The 18,433-nt window shown below is 41.0% G+C and overlaps 1 protein-coding gene across 1 annotated transcript; it reads right to left on the bottom strand.

Moving 5' to 3' along the window:
* Positions 1 to 5,892: 5,892 nt before the first annotated feature.
* Positions 5,893 to 16,579, bottom strand: LOC127526805 (dispanin subfamily A member 2b-like). Its single transcript, XM_051923634.1, has 2 exons — positions 16,185 to 16,579; positions 5,893 to 6,107 (listed from the first exon to the last, which is right to left on the bottom strand). Exons 1-2 carry the CDS (start codon positions 16,374 to 16,376, stop codon positions 5,916 to 5,918), a joined length of 384 nt encoding a protein of 127 aa, XP_051779594.1. The 5' UTR covers positions 16,377 to 16,579; the 3' UTR covers positions 5,893 to 5,915.
* Between the last annotated feature and the right edge of the window lie 1,854 nt (positions 16,580 to 18,433).

Genomic DNA, 18,433 nt, shown 5'->3' with positions numbered 1-18,433 from the left:
TGTTCTATGTATGAGAATTCCCACCCCTCTAGTTTTCTTTATAAAGCTCGAATGGAACATTTGGCCAGTCCAGTCTTTTTGTAATCTGAACTGATCCTTGGTTAGTAAGTGGGTCTCCTGTAAAAATACTATTTTAGCGTTTAAGCCTGTTAGGTAAGAGCATACTTTCTTTCTCTTTAATTCGTGATTCAGGCCTTTAACATTCCAGCTCACAAAGTCCCATCATGTAGACATTGATTCTGAGTTTTTAATGTCATTTTATAGTTTTAATTGGTAATATGGCAGTTTTAATCTTAGTTTCAAGATTCCCCATGAGTTATTGCATTTTAGCCTATTGTTGCATTGATATTTATAATTATAAGGATTGCAAGAATAGATTAGATATAACCTGCTCTCCTTCTCTCCCCCCTTTATCCCCCCCCCCCATTTTGCCTCCCCACATGAGGCTAGATCCCACTTCGCGATGTTCCAGTCCTCTGACATACGAAGAGACAGAGCATGTCCAAAACAAAACAAAAAAAAGAATCAACCCTGGGAATGATTTTAAAAACTAGTCTAGGATAAACCTGGTAATTCCTACTGTAATAGTATAATGGTAATAGTATAAATAGTAGAAAAAGCAATAAACCAAGGGAATGATGTTAAACAGTCTACTTTAAGGTATAGTAAAATAAAGAAAAAAAAACGAATCCTACTTTAATTACTTCCACATTTTCACACTCACGTCTATAACTCTATAACTCTGATTAAAACATAAACATATAAAGTCCAGATAAAGAAAAGGATGTATAATTATAATACCAGTCTCTTTAAACATGGATCCAGAGAGCAGATCATAGGTCCTTCCCGTGCCTTGATAGAATACGGCTCCTTATTAACTTTCAAAAAAGTGTCGGAAACAGCTTCTTTAGTTCCTTTTCAGCTTCTTCTTTGCTTAGGAAAATATAATGTTGATCTTGAACTTCCACTTTCAGTTTGGCGGGATACAAGAGGCTGTATTTGATATCGGCTTTCTGTAGCAACTTTTTAATGTCGATGTAGGATCTGCGTTTTGCAGCTGTTGATGGTGAGAAGTCGGGAAAAATACGAATAAGATTATTTTCGAATATAATCTCTTGCTTGTGTCTGAGAAGTGCCATCACATCAAGCTTACATTGTAGTCGCTTGAAGCGGACAATAAAAGACCTAGGTTTAAAGGCACTTGGTCTGTTTGTGCGATAAGCCGTGGCTATCTCAATGTCGAGTTTAAAGTCATCTCCAATTATTTTAGACAGTAATTCTACTGCAAATTTCACTGGGCTTGAGCTTGAGCTTTCTCGTTTCTCAGGTATACCCTCAATTCTTATATTATTTCTTCTGCACCCATCCTCCAGGGCTGCAAGTCTGTCTCCAAGTTTTTTGCTTTCGGAGTTTGCAGCTGTGGCTTTTTCATCGGCGTTAGACGCCAGTTGTTCCGTTGTTTCAACTCGAGCCATGAGTCCCTGCTTAACGTCTTCCAGCTGATCTGAAACGTCATTAATATGGTCATCAAGCATTTTCAGTTTGGAATTAGTTTCTTCGATGTGTTCCACTAATTTCTCCAACATGCCTTTAAAGTTTACGTCAAAACGTTTAAATAGACGCGTTTCCTTATCTTTGTTATCCTTCTTGAGCTCAATGGTCACCTTCTTAAGATCATTCTTGTTATCTTTCTTAAGCTCATTCTTAAGCTCATTCATGGCCGTAACCATGGTAGTGGCCAGTGTAGCGATCATCTCTTTCAGTTCGGACAGTTCGCTTCGGCTTTTGTGCTCCACGAGTGGAGATGCAGCTCCTGTTACAGCAGGTGCTGCAGGCTCGCGATGAGTAGATGAGAGCACATCCTGCAGGGCCTTTTCTAGTCTCGAATGATCCTCAGAAATCGGCGATCCATTGCGACCTGTATCACTTGCACCTTCGCTCCCATTTTCACTCTCGACTGGAGACGATACAATGGAGCGGGGTCCCAGGAAATCTGCGCATTCGTCTGCCTGTTCCAGGTCAGTCTCCGTGAGGCCATACCTTGCACTTGCACTCAGGCCAGAAGTCTGTCCAGACTTTGATACAGCTTTAAGTTTCTTTTCTGGTTCTTTCTGACTTTTCTTCTTGTTACTCATGCTTGTATATTGTAGTGGAAGTTCCTTGGTCGGGTTAAATACAGGATACCTCTAAATAATATGAAATACGTGGGAAAATAAATCCGCTGCTAGCGGAGCTCTGCTTCAGACGTCCATCTCCTATAAACGGACGAAACCAATTAATCACAGATTAAACGTTTTTCTACATAGTAGGAAGTTTTCAAAGCACATAGAACCACCTTTAAATGCAAAGAAGCCTTCCCAGAATGAAATGGTGCATTGTCAATCAATGGCTCTATGAGGAACCACACAACCCAATAAAGAGCCATAAAGTGCCATTAAAGAACCAGGATTTTAAAGACTGTAGGGATACAAATGCCTGACAAGTACTATGATCACATTCAAACGAGCTGATCGATGTAAATGGTACCACCATCATCACGTGGGACGTGCTTATAGTCACTGAAAGGACTTTATTAACCAACCGTCCTGACAGAGTGCTGCACAATAGAACTCTCACTCTCACCTCAGAGTACTGCACTCTCCACACATCCTTCTGCTGATACCAGCATAGGAGAGACATCCCCACCCATAATTACAACAGCGCAAGTGAGCAGAGAGCTGAGGAGACTTCGTGCCAGCAAAGCAGCGGGTCCAGATGGAATATCGCCACGACTGTTGAAAGTCTGTGCATCGGAGCTGGGGGGTCCTCTATAGCGCATCTTCAACCTGAGCCTGGAACAGGGGAGAGTCTCGAGGCTTTGGAAAACATCTTGCATCACCCCAGTCCCAAAGGTATCACGTCCTAGTGAGCTGAATGACTTCCGGCCTGTTGCTCTGACATCACATGTGATGAAGACCATGGAGAGGCTGCTGCTTCACCATCTGAGGCCACAGGTTCAACACGCCCTCGACCCTCTGCAGTTTGCATATCAGGAGAAGGTGGGAGCGGAGGATGCCATCATCTACATGCTACACCGATCCCTCTCGCACTTGGACAGAGGCAGTGGTGCTGTAAGAATTACGTTTCTAGACTTCTCTAGCGCCTTCAACACAATCCAACCTCTGCCTCTTAGGGACAAGCTGACAGAGATGGGAGTAGATTCATACCTGGTGGCATGGATTGTGGACTATCTTAAAGACAGACCTCAGTATGTGCGTCTTGGGAACAGCACGTCTGGCATTGTGGTCAGCAACACAGGAGCGCCACAAGGGACTGTACTTTCTCCGATCCTTTTCAGCCTATATACATCGGACTTCCAACACAACTCGGAGTCCTGCCACATGCAAAAGTTCGCTGATGACACTGCTATCATGGGCTGCATCAGGAGTGGGCAGGAGGAGGAGTATAGGGACCTAATCAATGACTTTGTTAAATGGTGCGACTCAAACCACTTACACCTGAACACCAGCAAAACCAAAGAGCTGGTGGTGGATTTTAGGAGGCCCAGACCCCTCATGGACCCCGTGATCATCAGAGGTGACTGTGTGCAGATGGTGCAGACCTATAAATATCTGGGAGTCCAGCTGGATGATAAATTAGACTGGACTGCCAATACTGATGCTCTGTGTAAGAAAGGACAGAGCCGGTTATACTTCCTTAGAAGGCTGGCGTCCTTCAACATCCGCAATAAGATGCTGCAGATGTTCTATCAGACGGTTGTGGCGAGCGCCCTCTTCTACGCGGTGGTGTGCTGGGGAGGCAGCATTAAGAAAAAAGACGCCGCACGCCTGGACAAACTGGTGAGGAAGGCAGGCTCTATTGTTGGCATGGAGCTGGACAGTTTAACATCTGTGGCAGAGCGACGAGTATGTGAATTTCCCCTTGGGATTAACAAAGTATCTATCTATCTATCTATCTATCTATCTATCTATCTATCTATCTATCTATCTATCTATCTATCTATCTATCTATCTATCTATCTATCTATCTATCTATCTATCTATCTATCTATCTATCTATGGGGAAAAATAAAGTATCTATCTATCTATCTATCTATCTATCTATCTATCTATCTATCTATCTATCTATCTATCTATCTATCTATCTATCTATCTATCTATCTATCTATGGGGAAAAATAAAGTATCTATCTATCTATCTATCTATCTATCTATCTATCTATCTATCTATCTATCTATCTATCTATCTATCTATCTATCTATCTATCTATCTATCTATCGGAAAGAGAGGACATGCCTGCTGCACGTTATACTGTAGCTGTTCTAGCTGACACAGACATTTTGCTGCAAGACACTGGGAACCTCAGCGAGTACAAGAAGATAGAAATCGAGATCTGCACAATGTGAAATGCCCACACAAAAGCTGTGCCAGTAAAAGTTGGAGGATTAGGAACATCCAAGGGTTTCAACAACTACTGAAGTTCAGAAGATTGCACAAATGGATGCTGCACATATCCTTATGGTGATGTAGGGGTGAATCATTTTGATCTCAGGCTAATGTCTACATTCACCAGAAACAAAAAAAAAAATTGGTGGGAAAATAAAAAAAGTTGAACATAACAGTAATCTTTATATTTAATATGCTACTGTGGCTGTTTGTTTGTTTGTTTTTCCAGGATTTTAAATCACCTGTAGCTCACAAACCATTTGAACTATTGACCTGAAATTTGGTACACATGTACTACGTGACCTCTACTGGCCGCTTTCAGGGTTATAATTGACCTCTAAGGTTATTCCTCTTTTAATCTACTCTCTCTATATAAAATCCTAAGCCTAAAAGTTCAACGATTTTATGTGACTTTTTATGTCACGTTTTTTGTCATGCTTTAAATCGGCTTATTTTAAAACCTACATATACATGTTTGGTATCATTCTTTTCAGAGTTTATTGAACTTTAATGTGATGTTGTTAGATTTCAGATTCGTATTCCATTTTTAAATTATAAACTAAAATACCAAGAAAGTTAATTGTCAGTTAAAACAAATGGATCGTTTATTTAGTCTCTTTTAAATACTCATCAAGCACAGTGGACCTCCCTTTAACAGGAATACTCCAATCAGTAATCTGTAATATTTTATTCTCATTTCATGTTTTTTACTCCATTAAATAATAATTACTTTTTCTTTTACATATTTATCGAATTTTGTGATTTTGACTGCAGTAAATAATAATTTCTCTTTTGTTCACCTACAGATTTTACTAATATTCTGGACACAACTGGGTGTTGGGTGCATATGGGCGCCACTCTCATTCCTACCACCTTCGTCGTCACTTCCCCTACGTCTTCATATCTTAAATCATTCTTGAGGCAGATTGAAGACTTAAGTGCCATGCAGCTTAAGTGAAAAATTAAGGAAAATGCACTAAGTAATTGCAACACAAACACTGACTTAATCAGTTTTAACACAAAAAGATGCTGACGAAAGAAAGGAAGAAGCGGGCCGCTAGGGTGGAGAAAAGAAGAGCCGCTCAGGAAGCAGCAAGCGCATCAACCTCTGAGCAAACGAGTGATAAAACGTACAGAGAAAGAGGATGAAAACTAATAATACTCAAGTCAAGTGTATTCCCTGCACAGTGCGCCATTACTGGTAATAAACAATAACAACAATAATAATCTTAACCTGCTTAAAATATTGCCATTTGTTAGATGACCATTGTTAATAATGTATCACAGACATCAAAGTGCTGCAGCAGATCATGAGGAAATATGTCACTTTGCCATTAAGAGTGTTTATTGTAAAAATGTGCCATAATTAAATGTACACAAAAACACAAATCAAAACACAGAAATCCTAAAATAAACTGTAACACTATTATATTGAAGAAGTTCTTCACAGAATTGTTGAAAGCACGAGATCTAATTCTGTGGACTGCTGAGTTCCAGGCTGAAGCTCTTGCCAGAAATCACTGAGACAGAGAAAATGACGAGGATGAGAATGATCAGGAAGAACAGGAAGCTCACAGCTAAAGCTGTGACATTGAAGCAGCAAGCTTTTGATCCATAGTATCGTGCTCCCTCCAAGTCGCCGACTACTTTGCGATCCCTTGACTGCAGAAGGAAAAGACAAAAGTGAGCAGCCGGCACACAGACATGGAAATCAAAAGCGCAGGTCTAATCCTTTTGGTAACTGGGGCTTTGTAGATTTATCGCTGGGCAAATTATGGATAACTGCTTCCTGAAAGGCAGCATTTGCTGCACTCTAAAGGATGCTGTGGCACCAGCTGTACTCGAGTGCCGGGAATAAAACGACCCGAATTAGTCAAAATTCCAAACAAATTCAGCAAATAACTGGCAGTATTAGTTACATGAACGCCTAATTTAGATTAGGTAGAGCGTTCATATAAAAACAGGCATTTCTTTCAACTCGTGTATTCCTTTTCCAGGGCTGGCTCTACCATTTAGGCCAGAGGTCTCCTACTCAGGTCCTGGAGCCTTATGCATAACGCCGTGCGTAGAACTCACACTATAACATGGCGTAAGGACAAACAGCGGAAATGTGCGTATGCACAAAAAAATATGGATGCATATATCTGTGTGAATGCCAACTTCCACATTTATCTGCTCTATAAATCCTGGTCAGCGTGAAAAGCTACGCACGTGCACGCGCCTGTCGCTCCACCCGGACTCCTCCCAGAATTACGCCCCTTTGAATATGCAAATCAATATAAATAGCCCTTAAGCTCAGTGTTCTGTGAAAAGGCAATGGCAAAAGCACGGGGGAAATAGAAGAATTTCAGCGAATACCAAGTGGAGGCAAAGAAAAACTTACTGTTTGATGGTTTAAACAGTGGTATAAACAACAAAAGGAAGTTGATTGAGTGACATAGAGTGTCAGAGAAACTCGAAAGCTCATGTTCATAAACTCGCACAGTGCCCGAAATAAAAAAGAAGTTATCAGATATCAAAGTCACCATGAAAAGGCAAGTTGCAGCCCACCATCTGACTGTCATATGAAAGCTTATTAGGGTACAGAGAAAAGAAAAAAAATAGGGACACAGTGAGAAAAAAGCTTGAAATGTCAACTTTAATCTCAAAATTTCCACTTTAATCACGTAGTTTATTTTGTCATTAAAGTAGAACATCATAAACTTCATCTTTAAATCGTTTAGTTTACTAGTTCGTCAAATACCATCGTAATTAAAGTAGCACATTAAATGATTTGTTTTGTATGTGTTCTTCTATGTGCTATATGTGTGTGAATCACTACGTGCTTCTTAAATGTGCTTCCTCCAACTGGACACAGAATCCATTACATTTGTGATATTACAGCTCTCTGAATAATTAAAATACTGAGATGTATACTTGATATCATTTTCATGATGATAGGAGTTAAAGCATGTTACTAAGCTTGGGAACACGGTGATAGTGACGAGCAGGCACCTTGTCCACAGATTGTTCCTGCCTCCTGCAAGATGCTTGCTGCACTGTGCACGACCTTCGATGAAATCATTTATTGCAGCAGTCCTGTCTCTCTCAAACGTACTAACCCCCAATTCCTGTCCTTACTTTTCTTTCTCCAAATACCCAATGAGGTAATTTTACTAATAAGTACAAACAGTTTTACAAGGAGCACTTGATGGACTGATTGAGTGCGTTTATAGTTCTTGGGATGAAACTGTTTCTGAACCGCGATGTCCCTACAGGAAAGACTCTGAAGCGTTTGTCACATTTAGTTCAATAGAATGTGCGCATGACTGAGGCAGCATGTGCTTGATGCTGTATACCAATAATTCTCTTTCCGATCAGCTGCTGTAGAGCTGTGATTCCACACTCAGATACAGTGATATAAATACTCAGAGTGGTACAGAGAGAGGAACAACACTAAAGCAGCTATGGTATTTGGAATAGTTGGGTCATTCCCTGGACCATTACATTGTTACAGGTTAATTACAATCAGATACCTTAAACTAATAAACAATATGTGGTTAATTTCAGTATATTTATAAAACTGCATCAGGGATGTGCATCTAATAAAAAATGGGAAACCCCACTGGAACAAAACCACTGCTTTGATGCTGGGTGCTGCCAGTTTGCAAAACCAAATGGAGAACTTGCGTACGCCAAGGATTGAGAAGGCGTGAAAATGTGCGTGGCTTTATGCAAGTTTAGGTTTTATACATTGCAATTTGAGCGTGGAAACAGGAGTGTGCAACATTTTTGTGAGTGTGTATCGTTTATACATGAGGCCCCTGGAGAGGTACTGAGGCTGTTGGTTTTCATTCTAACCATCTTCTTAATTAGTGACCAGGTTTTGCAGCTAAATAACCTGTTTTGTATTAATTTTAATTGACTTGACATTTAAAACTCAGCCCCCTTATTTCTTTTTTTCCTTAATTAGCAAGCAAACAATAATAAGATACAAAACGATCCAATGTAGGAGCAGCTAGCCAACCTGTGTCCATCATAAAATATCTGAAAATAAAGAAAGGTGAAGGTCTCAGGAATGTTGACCTGCTCATGTCCACAAAAACAACCGTTTTTAAAATGTCTGCTGTGGGAGAATGACAGCAACAATAAGCCATGGATTTAAATATCGGGTTTAGTTCACATCAGGAAACTGGTTGGAGTGAAATTGGTGGGAATTTGTGGCCCCGGCTTAACTGTTCATGTTGGCTCACTTCACATTACATTACTTTTTTGGGTTTCTGTATAAGAAGAAAAATGATGTAATTCAGAGCACTGAATCTTTAAAAAAGTCAATTAAAATTAAGGCAAAGGAGTTAATTATCAGGAAAAAAAACTGGCCAGTGATTCAGAAAGGGGAAAAAATGAAAACCTTCTGCCAGTGGCACACCAGGGGCCTCATGTATAACGCCTTGCGTAGAACTCACACTATAACATGGCGTAAGCACAAAAGCGGGAATGTGCGTACGCACAGAAAAATCCAGATGCAGGAATCTGTGCGCACGCAAACTTTCACGTTCTTCCACTACATAAATCCCGATCAGCGTGAAAAGTAACGCACGTGCATGCGCCTTCTGTCTCGCTCCAACTCCCCCCAGAATTATGCCTCTTTGAATATGCAAATTTATATAAATAGCCTTCTGTGAAAAGACAATGGGAAAAGCACGGGGGAAAATATAAGAATTTCAGCGAATACCAAGTGGAGGCAAAGGAAAAACTTACTATTTGTTGGTTTAAACAGTGGTATAATCAACAAAAGAAAGTTGATCGAGTGACATAGTGTCAGAGAAACTCGAAAGCTCAAGTTCACAAAGTCGCACAGTGCCCGAAATAAGAAAGAAATCACATATCAAAGTCGGCGTGAAAAGGCGACTCGTAGCCCACCGTCTGAGTGTCATATGAAAGCTTATTAGGGTACAGAGAAAAAAAATAGGCACACAGTGAGAAAAAAGCATGAAATGTCAACTTTAATCTCAAAATTTCCACTTTAATCACGTAGTTTATTTTGTCATTAAAGTAGAACATCATAAACTTCATCTTAAAATCATTTATTTTACTAGTTTCTCAAGTAGCACGTTAAATGCTTTGTTCTGTATTTGATCTTCTATGTGCTCTATGTGTGTGAATCACTACGTGCTTCCGTTCTTTCTCTTTCTCCGACAGGACACAGAATCCATTACATTCGAGATATTACAGCTCTCTGAATAATTAAAATACTGAGATGTATACGTGATATCTTTTTCATGATGATAGGAATGAAAGCATGTTATTAAACATGGGAATACGGTGGCGCAGTGATTGTTCATATCTCACGCAAGAGGCTTGCTGCGCCATGCGCGACCTTCGATGAAATAATTTATTACAGAAGTCCTGTCTCTTTCAAATGTACTAACCTCCAATTCCTGTCCTTCCTTTTCTTTCTCCAAATACCCAATCGCCACACAATCAGCTCTGTAATAGACGTTAAGCCATCTGTAAGCTGAGAACGCCAATTCTTCAAAACTTTTAAGGAACATTGAAATATCTTGGTAGTACATGTTTAATTATTCTATCCATCTATCCTTCCAGTGTCGCGTCAGCACCAGCAAGAATACAACGCAATGCAGGAACAATCCATGAACTAGCTAGTGCTGCGGCACCGTGTCCTCACATGTTTAATTATTAACAATACAGATTAAAAACACGTTAAAAAACACGTTCTTTATAGTGATTTAATGTCACTCAACATGGAAATTCAGACATATACTTGTCTAAACCTTCTGTCATTGGGTATGGAACAGGATAAAGGACTAGTAAATCCAAATACCATGGTTCTACTGAAAGAATTTGGACTGCTGCGGACGAGCGGTGAGGCCAGTCTAGCACCCATATTATCTACCAGTGCTATCCGCGCCTCGAGAACAAGACGGCGGCGGTGTATGCGTAAACAAAAGCGAGGTGTCCGCGGTGGGCTCAGCGTTAAAGCTAAAGCTAATCCATGCAGAACGCCACTACCAACGACCTTGGTGACAAATATCCGCTCACTGGAGAATAAATTGGACTACATTCGGTTGGATTTAACATCGAAGCGGGAGATTAAGGATTGCTGTGCTTTTGTCTTTACAGAGTCCTGGCTCACCGACTCCACAACCGACACTGCTATTAGCCTGGAGGGGCTAACGATTCATCGGGCAGACAGGAGCAGCAGTCTCATCGGCAAAACACGGGGCGGAGGTATCATCGTCCCCATAAACAACAGATGGTGTGTTGACTCAAAAGTAATCCACACATTTTGCTCTCCAGACATTGAGTTTTTGGTAGTTAAATGCCGGCCTTTTTATTTGCCACGGGAATTTTCCGTTGTACTTATAGTAACTGTTTATATTCTCCCTGACGCTGACATCAAGGCAGCCATTGACCCACTCTGCCACTGTATCAACGATTTGCAAACCACACATCCAGAGAGGGAGCAGTCATCGTTGCTGGGGATTTTAACCAGGCAAACATGAAGAGAGGTTTACCCCATTTTTACCAACATGTGGATTTTGCAACTCGAGGAACCAATATATTGGATCATGTCTACACCAACATTAAAGGAGCATTCAAAGCATCCCCAGGTCCCCATCTTGGCTCATCAGACCACATCTCTATTATGCTAATCCCAGTATATAGACCTGTGCTCATCAGATCAAAACCATCACTCAAACAGGTGAGAGTTTGGCCAGAAGAAGCCATGAATGCACTACAGGATTGTTTTGAGTGCACCGACTGGTCTGTGTTCAGTGAGGCAGCTACCACAGATCAAAGGATAGACATAAATGAATATGCAGAGGCTGTGTCTGGCTACATAAATAAGTGCATGGAGGATGTCTGCGTCACCAAAAACATCATTGTCAGGGCAAACGATAAACCGTGGGTGACTGCTGAGGTGTGAGTTTTGCTGAAAGTGAGAAACTCTGCTTTTAAATCTGGAGATATAGCTGCCCTTAGAACAGCAAGAGCCAACCTAAATAAAGCTATTAGAAGAGCTAAAAGGGCTCATGGAAAGAAAATAGAGAGTCATTTTCAAGATCACAGGAACAGCAGAAGATTGTGGCAGGGGATTAAATCTGTGACAGATTACAAAACAGTTTCCTACCCCTGTGATGATAGCTTCAACTTCCTGAATGACCTAAATAAGTACTTTGGACGGTTTGAAGCATTGAATGATACATCACCAGTGAAGGCCACCCCTCATCCTGATGAGAAGGCACTGTGTCTGGAACCGGATGATGTTCTACGGACTTTGAGGAGAATTAATCCAAGGAAAGCTGCGGGACCAGACCAGATACCAGGTTGTGTACTCAAAGGATGTGCGGAGCAGCTGACACATGTCCTTACGGATATATTTAACATCTCTCTGTGTCAGGCTGTTGTGCCATCTTGCTTTAAAACCTCAGAAATCATCCCAGTTCCGAAAAAACCAATAGTCACAACCATGAATGACTATCGCCCTGTAGCCTTAACATCAATAGTGATGAAATGTTTCGAGAGGCTGATCAAGGACCACATTACTTCTGTCCTACCCTCCTCATTTGACCCACTCCAGTTCGCCTACTGCTCCAACCGTGCCACAGAGGATGCCATATCTATTGCACTCCATTTTTCGTTGGAACATCTGGAGAATAGAGACGCTATGGTCCGCATGCTGTTTGTTGATTTTAGTTTGACTTTTAATACCATCATCCCTCAGAATTTGATCAGCAAACTGGGCCCATTGGGACTGGGCATACCTCTGCAAAACTGGATATTGGACTTTCTAATGGATAGGCCACAGTACGTACGGGTTGGAAAGAATAAATCAGATACCATCTCCTTGAGCACAGGTTCTCCACAGGGGTGTGTTCTAAATCCCCTCCTCTTCACGCTCATGACCCACAATTGTTGTGCCAAGTTCAGCACAAACCAAATTATTAAGTATGCGGACGACACAACAGTGGTGGGTCTCATTCGAGGTGACGGAGAGGAGGATTACAGAGAGGAGGTGAAGTCATTTGTGGAATGGTGTGATAAAAACAATCTGATACTGAATGTCGAGAAAACAAAAGAACTGGTGATCGACTTCAGGAAGAAACAGCTGATACACATCCCGGTCTACATTAAGAACACTGCTGTGGAAATTGTGCAGTCTACTAAGTTCCTGGGAGTCAATGTGATGAACAACCTCACCTGGTCCCTGCACACTTCCTCCATCATCAAGAAAGCTCACCAGCGCTTGATCTTTCTGCGGAGGCTAAAGAGGGCCCATCTCAGTAAGTCAGTCCTCACCACTTTTTACAGAGGGACCATAGAGAGCGTGCTAACCAGCAGCAGCTCTCTGTGGCAGGAGAGCTGCAGAGCTTCGGACTGGAAAGCACTGAGGAAAGTGGTGAGGGCTGCAGAGAGGATCATTGGAGCCCCGTTGCCTAATGTACAAGATTTGGCAAAACAACGCTGTCTGGCCAGAGCTGTGCGGATTTCTAGAGACCCTACTTATCCTGCCTCTGAACTCTTTTCCCTCATGCCCTCAAGCAGAAGGTACCGCAGCCCAAAATGTAGAACTACCAGGTTTAAAAACAGTTTTTTTCCTACTGCCATTCGTCTTTTAAATGAAGCATTTTAGTATTTTATTGTAGGCATTTTTAATTCAGAATTTTATGTATTTTAAATTTAGACTCTTATGCACTTTTAATTAGAAATTTTTATGCACTTCTAATCAGAATTTTTGTGCATCTTTAATCAGAATCTTTCTGCACTTTTAATTGAATGCAATTCATTTTAACTATGTGTTTTTATTAATGTCTTGTGCATCGTATTTTCATTCTGCAGCACATCTTGGATGTTCTGCTGAATGACAAATAAAATAAAATTGAATTGAATTGATTGATATTATTTAAATAAAGTTAGTTTTATCTGTATACTATAAGCAACATATTTTGCTGCATTTCATCTTAAAGATGATATTGTCATCATACACGCTTTATAAAGTGGCGCAGGTTGTGCAATATTATAACTGTAGTGCAAGTTTACAGTGGGGTGATTGTACTTATAAGTACAAACAGTTCTACAAGGAGCACTTGATGGACTGATTGAGTGCGTTTATAGTTCTTGGGATGAAACTGTTTCTGAAATGCGAGGTCCATAAAGGCAAGGCTTTGACGCGTTTTGCCGTGGTTGAGGTAGTGTGTGCTTGAAACTGTATACCGATAATTCTCTTTCCGATCAGCTGCTGCTGTGATTCCCCACTCAGATACAGTGATATAAATACTCTGAGTGGTGCAGTGAGAGTAATATGGAAAAAGATGATCTGCTGTGGCAACCCTTAATGGGAGCAGCTGAAAGAAGAAGAAGATGCAGTGAGCGTAACAATGCTAAAGCAGTTATGGTATTTGGAATACTATGGCTATTCCCTGGACCATTATATTGCTACAGGTTAATTACAATCAGATGCATTACACTAATAAACAATATGCAGTTAATTTCAGTGTATTTATAAAGCCGCGTCAGGAATGTGGGTCTAAGAAAGAAAGGGTGACCACACAGGAACAGTAGCACTGCTTTGACGCTGGGTGCCGCCAGTCTGCAAAACCGAGCGGAGAAATTGCGTACGCCAAGGTATGAAGTACCGTGGAAATGTGCGTGGCTTTACACCAAGTTTAGGTTTTATACATCGTGATTTGAGCGTGGAAACGTTCGTACGCAACATTTCTGTGCATACGCACCGTTTATACATGAGGCCCCAGGACTGGAAATGGCGACCCCTGATTTAGTCGAACTATTGGGTAATTTTTAAAACAATACAGACCTATGAGCACCCTGACTCCATAACGACTGTCGTTATTGTTCTGTTATATTTTCACATTCTACTGATGTTTAGTCTTAACATCTGACGACCTACACGCCAGACAGACAGACAGACAGACAGACAGACAGATAGATAGATAGATAGATAGATAGATAGATAGATAGATAGATAGATAGATAGATAGATAGATAGATACTTTATTAATCCCGAGGGGAAATTCACAATAATAACGCGAACAACAACAACGATAACGATATAATCATGATACTAATCCTCAAACTGTAGCATAAGACACATGGCAAAACAAAATTAACGAATCAAAACAGCAACATGACTGCCGATCTTGAACGTATTGCTAAAAGCTGATTTAATTCAAACGAATATCATCTCCCAAATGAGCTTACTTTAATACTTGTCAAATATCGCTCTCTTTATTCATCACCATCGATGAGATTCGCTCTTGGCACGCTAAAGCAGTTCTCCGTTGTCCATCTCTGGCTGGAAAACCTCTACGCAGTCGAGCATTGATTGGACATTTACATTGAAATATTTTCATGCATGTGGGTGCTGTAATCAGGAATTGTGGGTAAAGATTCCTATTTTAACATAATTGTTATACTTCATTTTAACTGTGACCATATTAGTTTTTTTTTCAATTCATTTAAGTGATTTAAATAGGAAGCTTACTTGGCAAGACTAAAAAAAATCACCATTATCGTAAAGTGCATCCTTTCGTAGATTTTTAAATAAAGATCTTTAAGCACGGAGCAGACGTAAATGAGAGTATGGGTTTTATTGTAATTGTTATTATTTTCATTGTTCGGTTTACTGTTCTGCGGTGGGTTGGCACCCTGCCCAGGATTGTTTCCTGCCTTGTGCCCTGTGTTGGCTGGGATTGGCTCCAGCAGACCCCCGTGACCCTGTGTTCGGATTCAGCGGGTTGGAAAATGGATGGATGGATGGATGGGTTTACTGTTGATTTGCGTAGTTCGCAGAGGTTAAGACCAAACATCTCTACTGAGTGCAAAAAATATAAAGCAATACAATCGGACACAAATCTATTAATATTTATTGATGGGTATTTACGCAGACTTTTACTGGCCTGAATAAATAATGATTCTTCCTGAATCCACCATTTGGATTGTTTTTTTGAAAGCCAAAAATGGTTCCCTTATGGCATCGCTTAGAAGAACCGCTATTTGTAGGAAAGTATTTTGGACAGGACGCGCGCTGAATTCACATTGCGGTATGTACGCGAATCAAATTAATTTCATGAGCAATCAAGTGTTACAAGAACAAGAAAAACAACGATAAATAATTCAGGGAAATTCTAATGGACGGGGTCCAAAGTTATGATGCGTCACTCACATAATAATGAAGCGATAGAAACGAAATAAATAAAGAGCATACCTTGATAGACGTGTAAACGAGCCAATCATATTCAGTTTTGGGAATAGTTGCTTTCTTCTTCTTGCAAAAACAGATCGACATTGCGCTCCATATTGACAAAGGTATCCGCAGGAATTGTAGGGGTGATGGCAGCAACGTCCTGTTCAACGTTTTGCTGTAATTGTTTCAGTGTACGAGGCTTGTTCTTGTACACTTTTCCTTTCATCGCTCCCCAAAGGAACAAATCGTAGGTCCGGGGAACGAGGTGGCCCGATTACCAAAAAAAACGATTCAATTGGTACCGTGCTGCGAGCTGACGTGTAACAGGTTGCCCCATCTTGCTCAAATTAACCGTCACTGGTCTAATTTATCCGGCAATACTTTGATCTTTATTTCGTTTGGCTTGCTTCATTATTAAGACAGTAATGCATCATAACACGGGGCCCCGTCCATTTAAATGACTCTGTAATAATAATAATAATAATAATTTCAAGGGGTTCTGGGCATGCCGTGTGCTTTACTCGGCTCACCTTTATTGAGAAATATAAAGCCACGGCGCCCAGACAGAAGAAGTTCATATAAACCGTGTTAATGATGGACCAGCCGATATGATCCCGGGGCAGAACCACAGGTGGAAGCGCGGATTGTATAGCAGGCTGTTTAGTATAAGTATGATCGGACTTAAACAGAGGGGAGTTTCTACATTTCTTCTCATTTGCCATCCTTCAAAGAAAATCTACAATTAAATACATTAAAAAGGAGGAGAACATAGAAAGTGAGAAAATCAGCACTCTGTACGTTTACTCCAAGGAAACCGTGTCAGTGTGATCTCGAACGACACTGTGGTATGTTCTCTTAGGCGGAAGTGACGTCACTTTTATCTTTCTCCATGTCAGAACTAACGGCTTGGGGATAACGTAAAAGAATATAAATAATAATAATAATTAGTTAAAAACACCAATTAATAAACAACCTCTCCATCACAAATTACTTAAATCATTTTCTGACATCCTGTACTTTCACGGCTGAGTTTCACAAGAAAATAGTACAGTTCAGTTTAGAGAATCTTAAATGAAGGCTGACTTTCTTCTGTAATGCGTGTGGTAGGAACGTGGAAGTGGGCGGTGGCTGCGAGTTTACCGTCATGCTGTGCCCGAGTTGAACTCTTTACAGCGATCTGCTGTGGCAACTCCTAACGGGAGCAGCCGAAAGAAGAAGAAGTTATCCACTCGCCACTGCTTATGGCCACAGAGAGACTAGTGCTTTATTAATCCGTCTATTTCCTCACCAAATTATCCAGCACAGGGTCGTGGGAGAGCTGGAGCTCAGCCAGCATCATATACAAGGCAGGGCGCCAGTCCATTGCAGGGCGAAAACACACACACACACACACACACACACTCATTAGGCCAATTTAACACTGAAAATACACCTAACCTGTAAGTCTTTGAAATTTGGGACGAAACCCGGAGCTCCCAGAGGGAACACATGCAGACACAGAGAGAACATGCAAATCTGATGCAGGGAGAGTTTAGGACATGAAGTCTGGTCTCCTTACTGTGAGGCAGCAGTGCTACCACTACTCCACAGTGATACCCCGTTTTAATAATATGTATTTAAATGTTTAATTTAAACAAATATTGACAACCATACTTTAATTTTATTAATCAAATTAAAATAAATTTGATGCAGAACAAATAAACATTATTATGTAGATAAACACTAGTACCAAGCATTATTCCTGCATTCTTCATGAGGCTCTCTTTGTTTTGCTTTATAATCATTTTGGTAATCATTGTGATTAAATGCCATCATGTCTTTCCAGTTCTTTTCATTACCTTGCTGTCCTACAGTGACACTTAGAACTGCAGCCAAATGATCTCTAACAGTTTTGCCTTTTTGATTTTAGAGTCATAAAAAGTCAGGCATTTATTGATTTCCATTATCTGACATGGGCAACACTAGGAAGTCATGGCAGGCTTCCCAGAAACCATCAGCAGAGCTATTCATTGTGAGAAACTTCCAGGGCTTTCTCTCGTTTTAAAAACAGAATGTTCTTTGCTTGCAGTAAATGCTAGATTAAGATAAAGCTCTTCAAATGATGTTCTGTGAAAGTTATATACAGAATGTTAGAGAGAAGAAGCTTAAACAAGTGCCCTCTTTACTTCTTTGGCTCCTCCCATCATATGTGTGCCTCCTGATGAATACTCCATGGCAACAGACCCTGGTAGGAGGGGCCAAGGACCAGCAGCAGGAAATGTGAGTGGCTAGGGGTGGAGCCCCAGATAAAGCAGTGAGTGTGCCTGGGATGGGCAGACATCACATTTAGGATTGGTGTCTGCCTTGCCAATGATGCCAAGATAAGTTCCAGCCATATTCAACCCTATCTGGTAGGTAAATGAATCATGAAATGAACAGCGTTGTAGTGTAGTCCTATTCTGGCGTCTTTCAACATCTGCAATAAGATGCTGCAGATGTTCTATCAGACGGTTGTGGCAAGCGCCCTCTTCAACGTGGTGGTGTGCTGGGGAAGCAGCATAAAGAAGAGGGACGCCTCACACCTGGACAAACTGGTGAGGAAGGCAGGCTCTATTGTAGGCACGGAGCTGGACAGTTTGACATCCGTGGCAGAGCGATGGGCACTGAGCAGGCTCCTGTCAATAATGGAGAATCCACTGCATCCACTGAACAGTATCATCTCCAGACAGAGGAGCAGCTTCAGAGACAGACTGCTGTCACCGTCCTGCTCCACTGACAGACTGAGGAGATAGATAGATAG

The sequence above is a fragment of the Erpetoichthys calabaricus genome, chromosome 2, assembly GCF_900747795.2.
Source record: "Erpetoichthys calabaricus chromosome 2, fErpCal1.3, whole genome shotgun sequence".
Taxonomy (NCBI): domain Eukaryota; kingdom Metazoa; phylum Chordata; class Cladistia; order Polypteriformes; family Polypteridae; genus Erpetoichthys; species Erpetoichthys calabaricus.
Note: the sequence above shows the minus strand (reverse complement) of the source record. Positions and strands in the feature narration are given on the sequence as shown.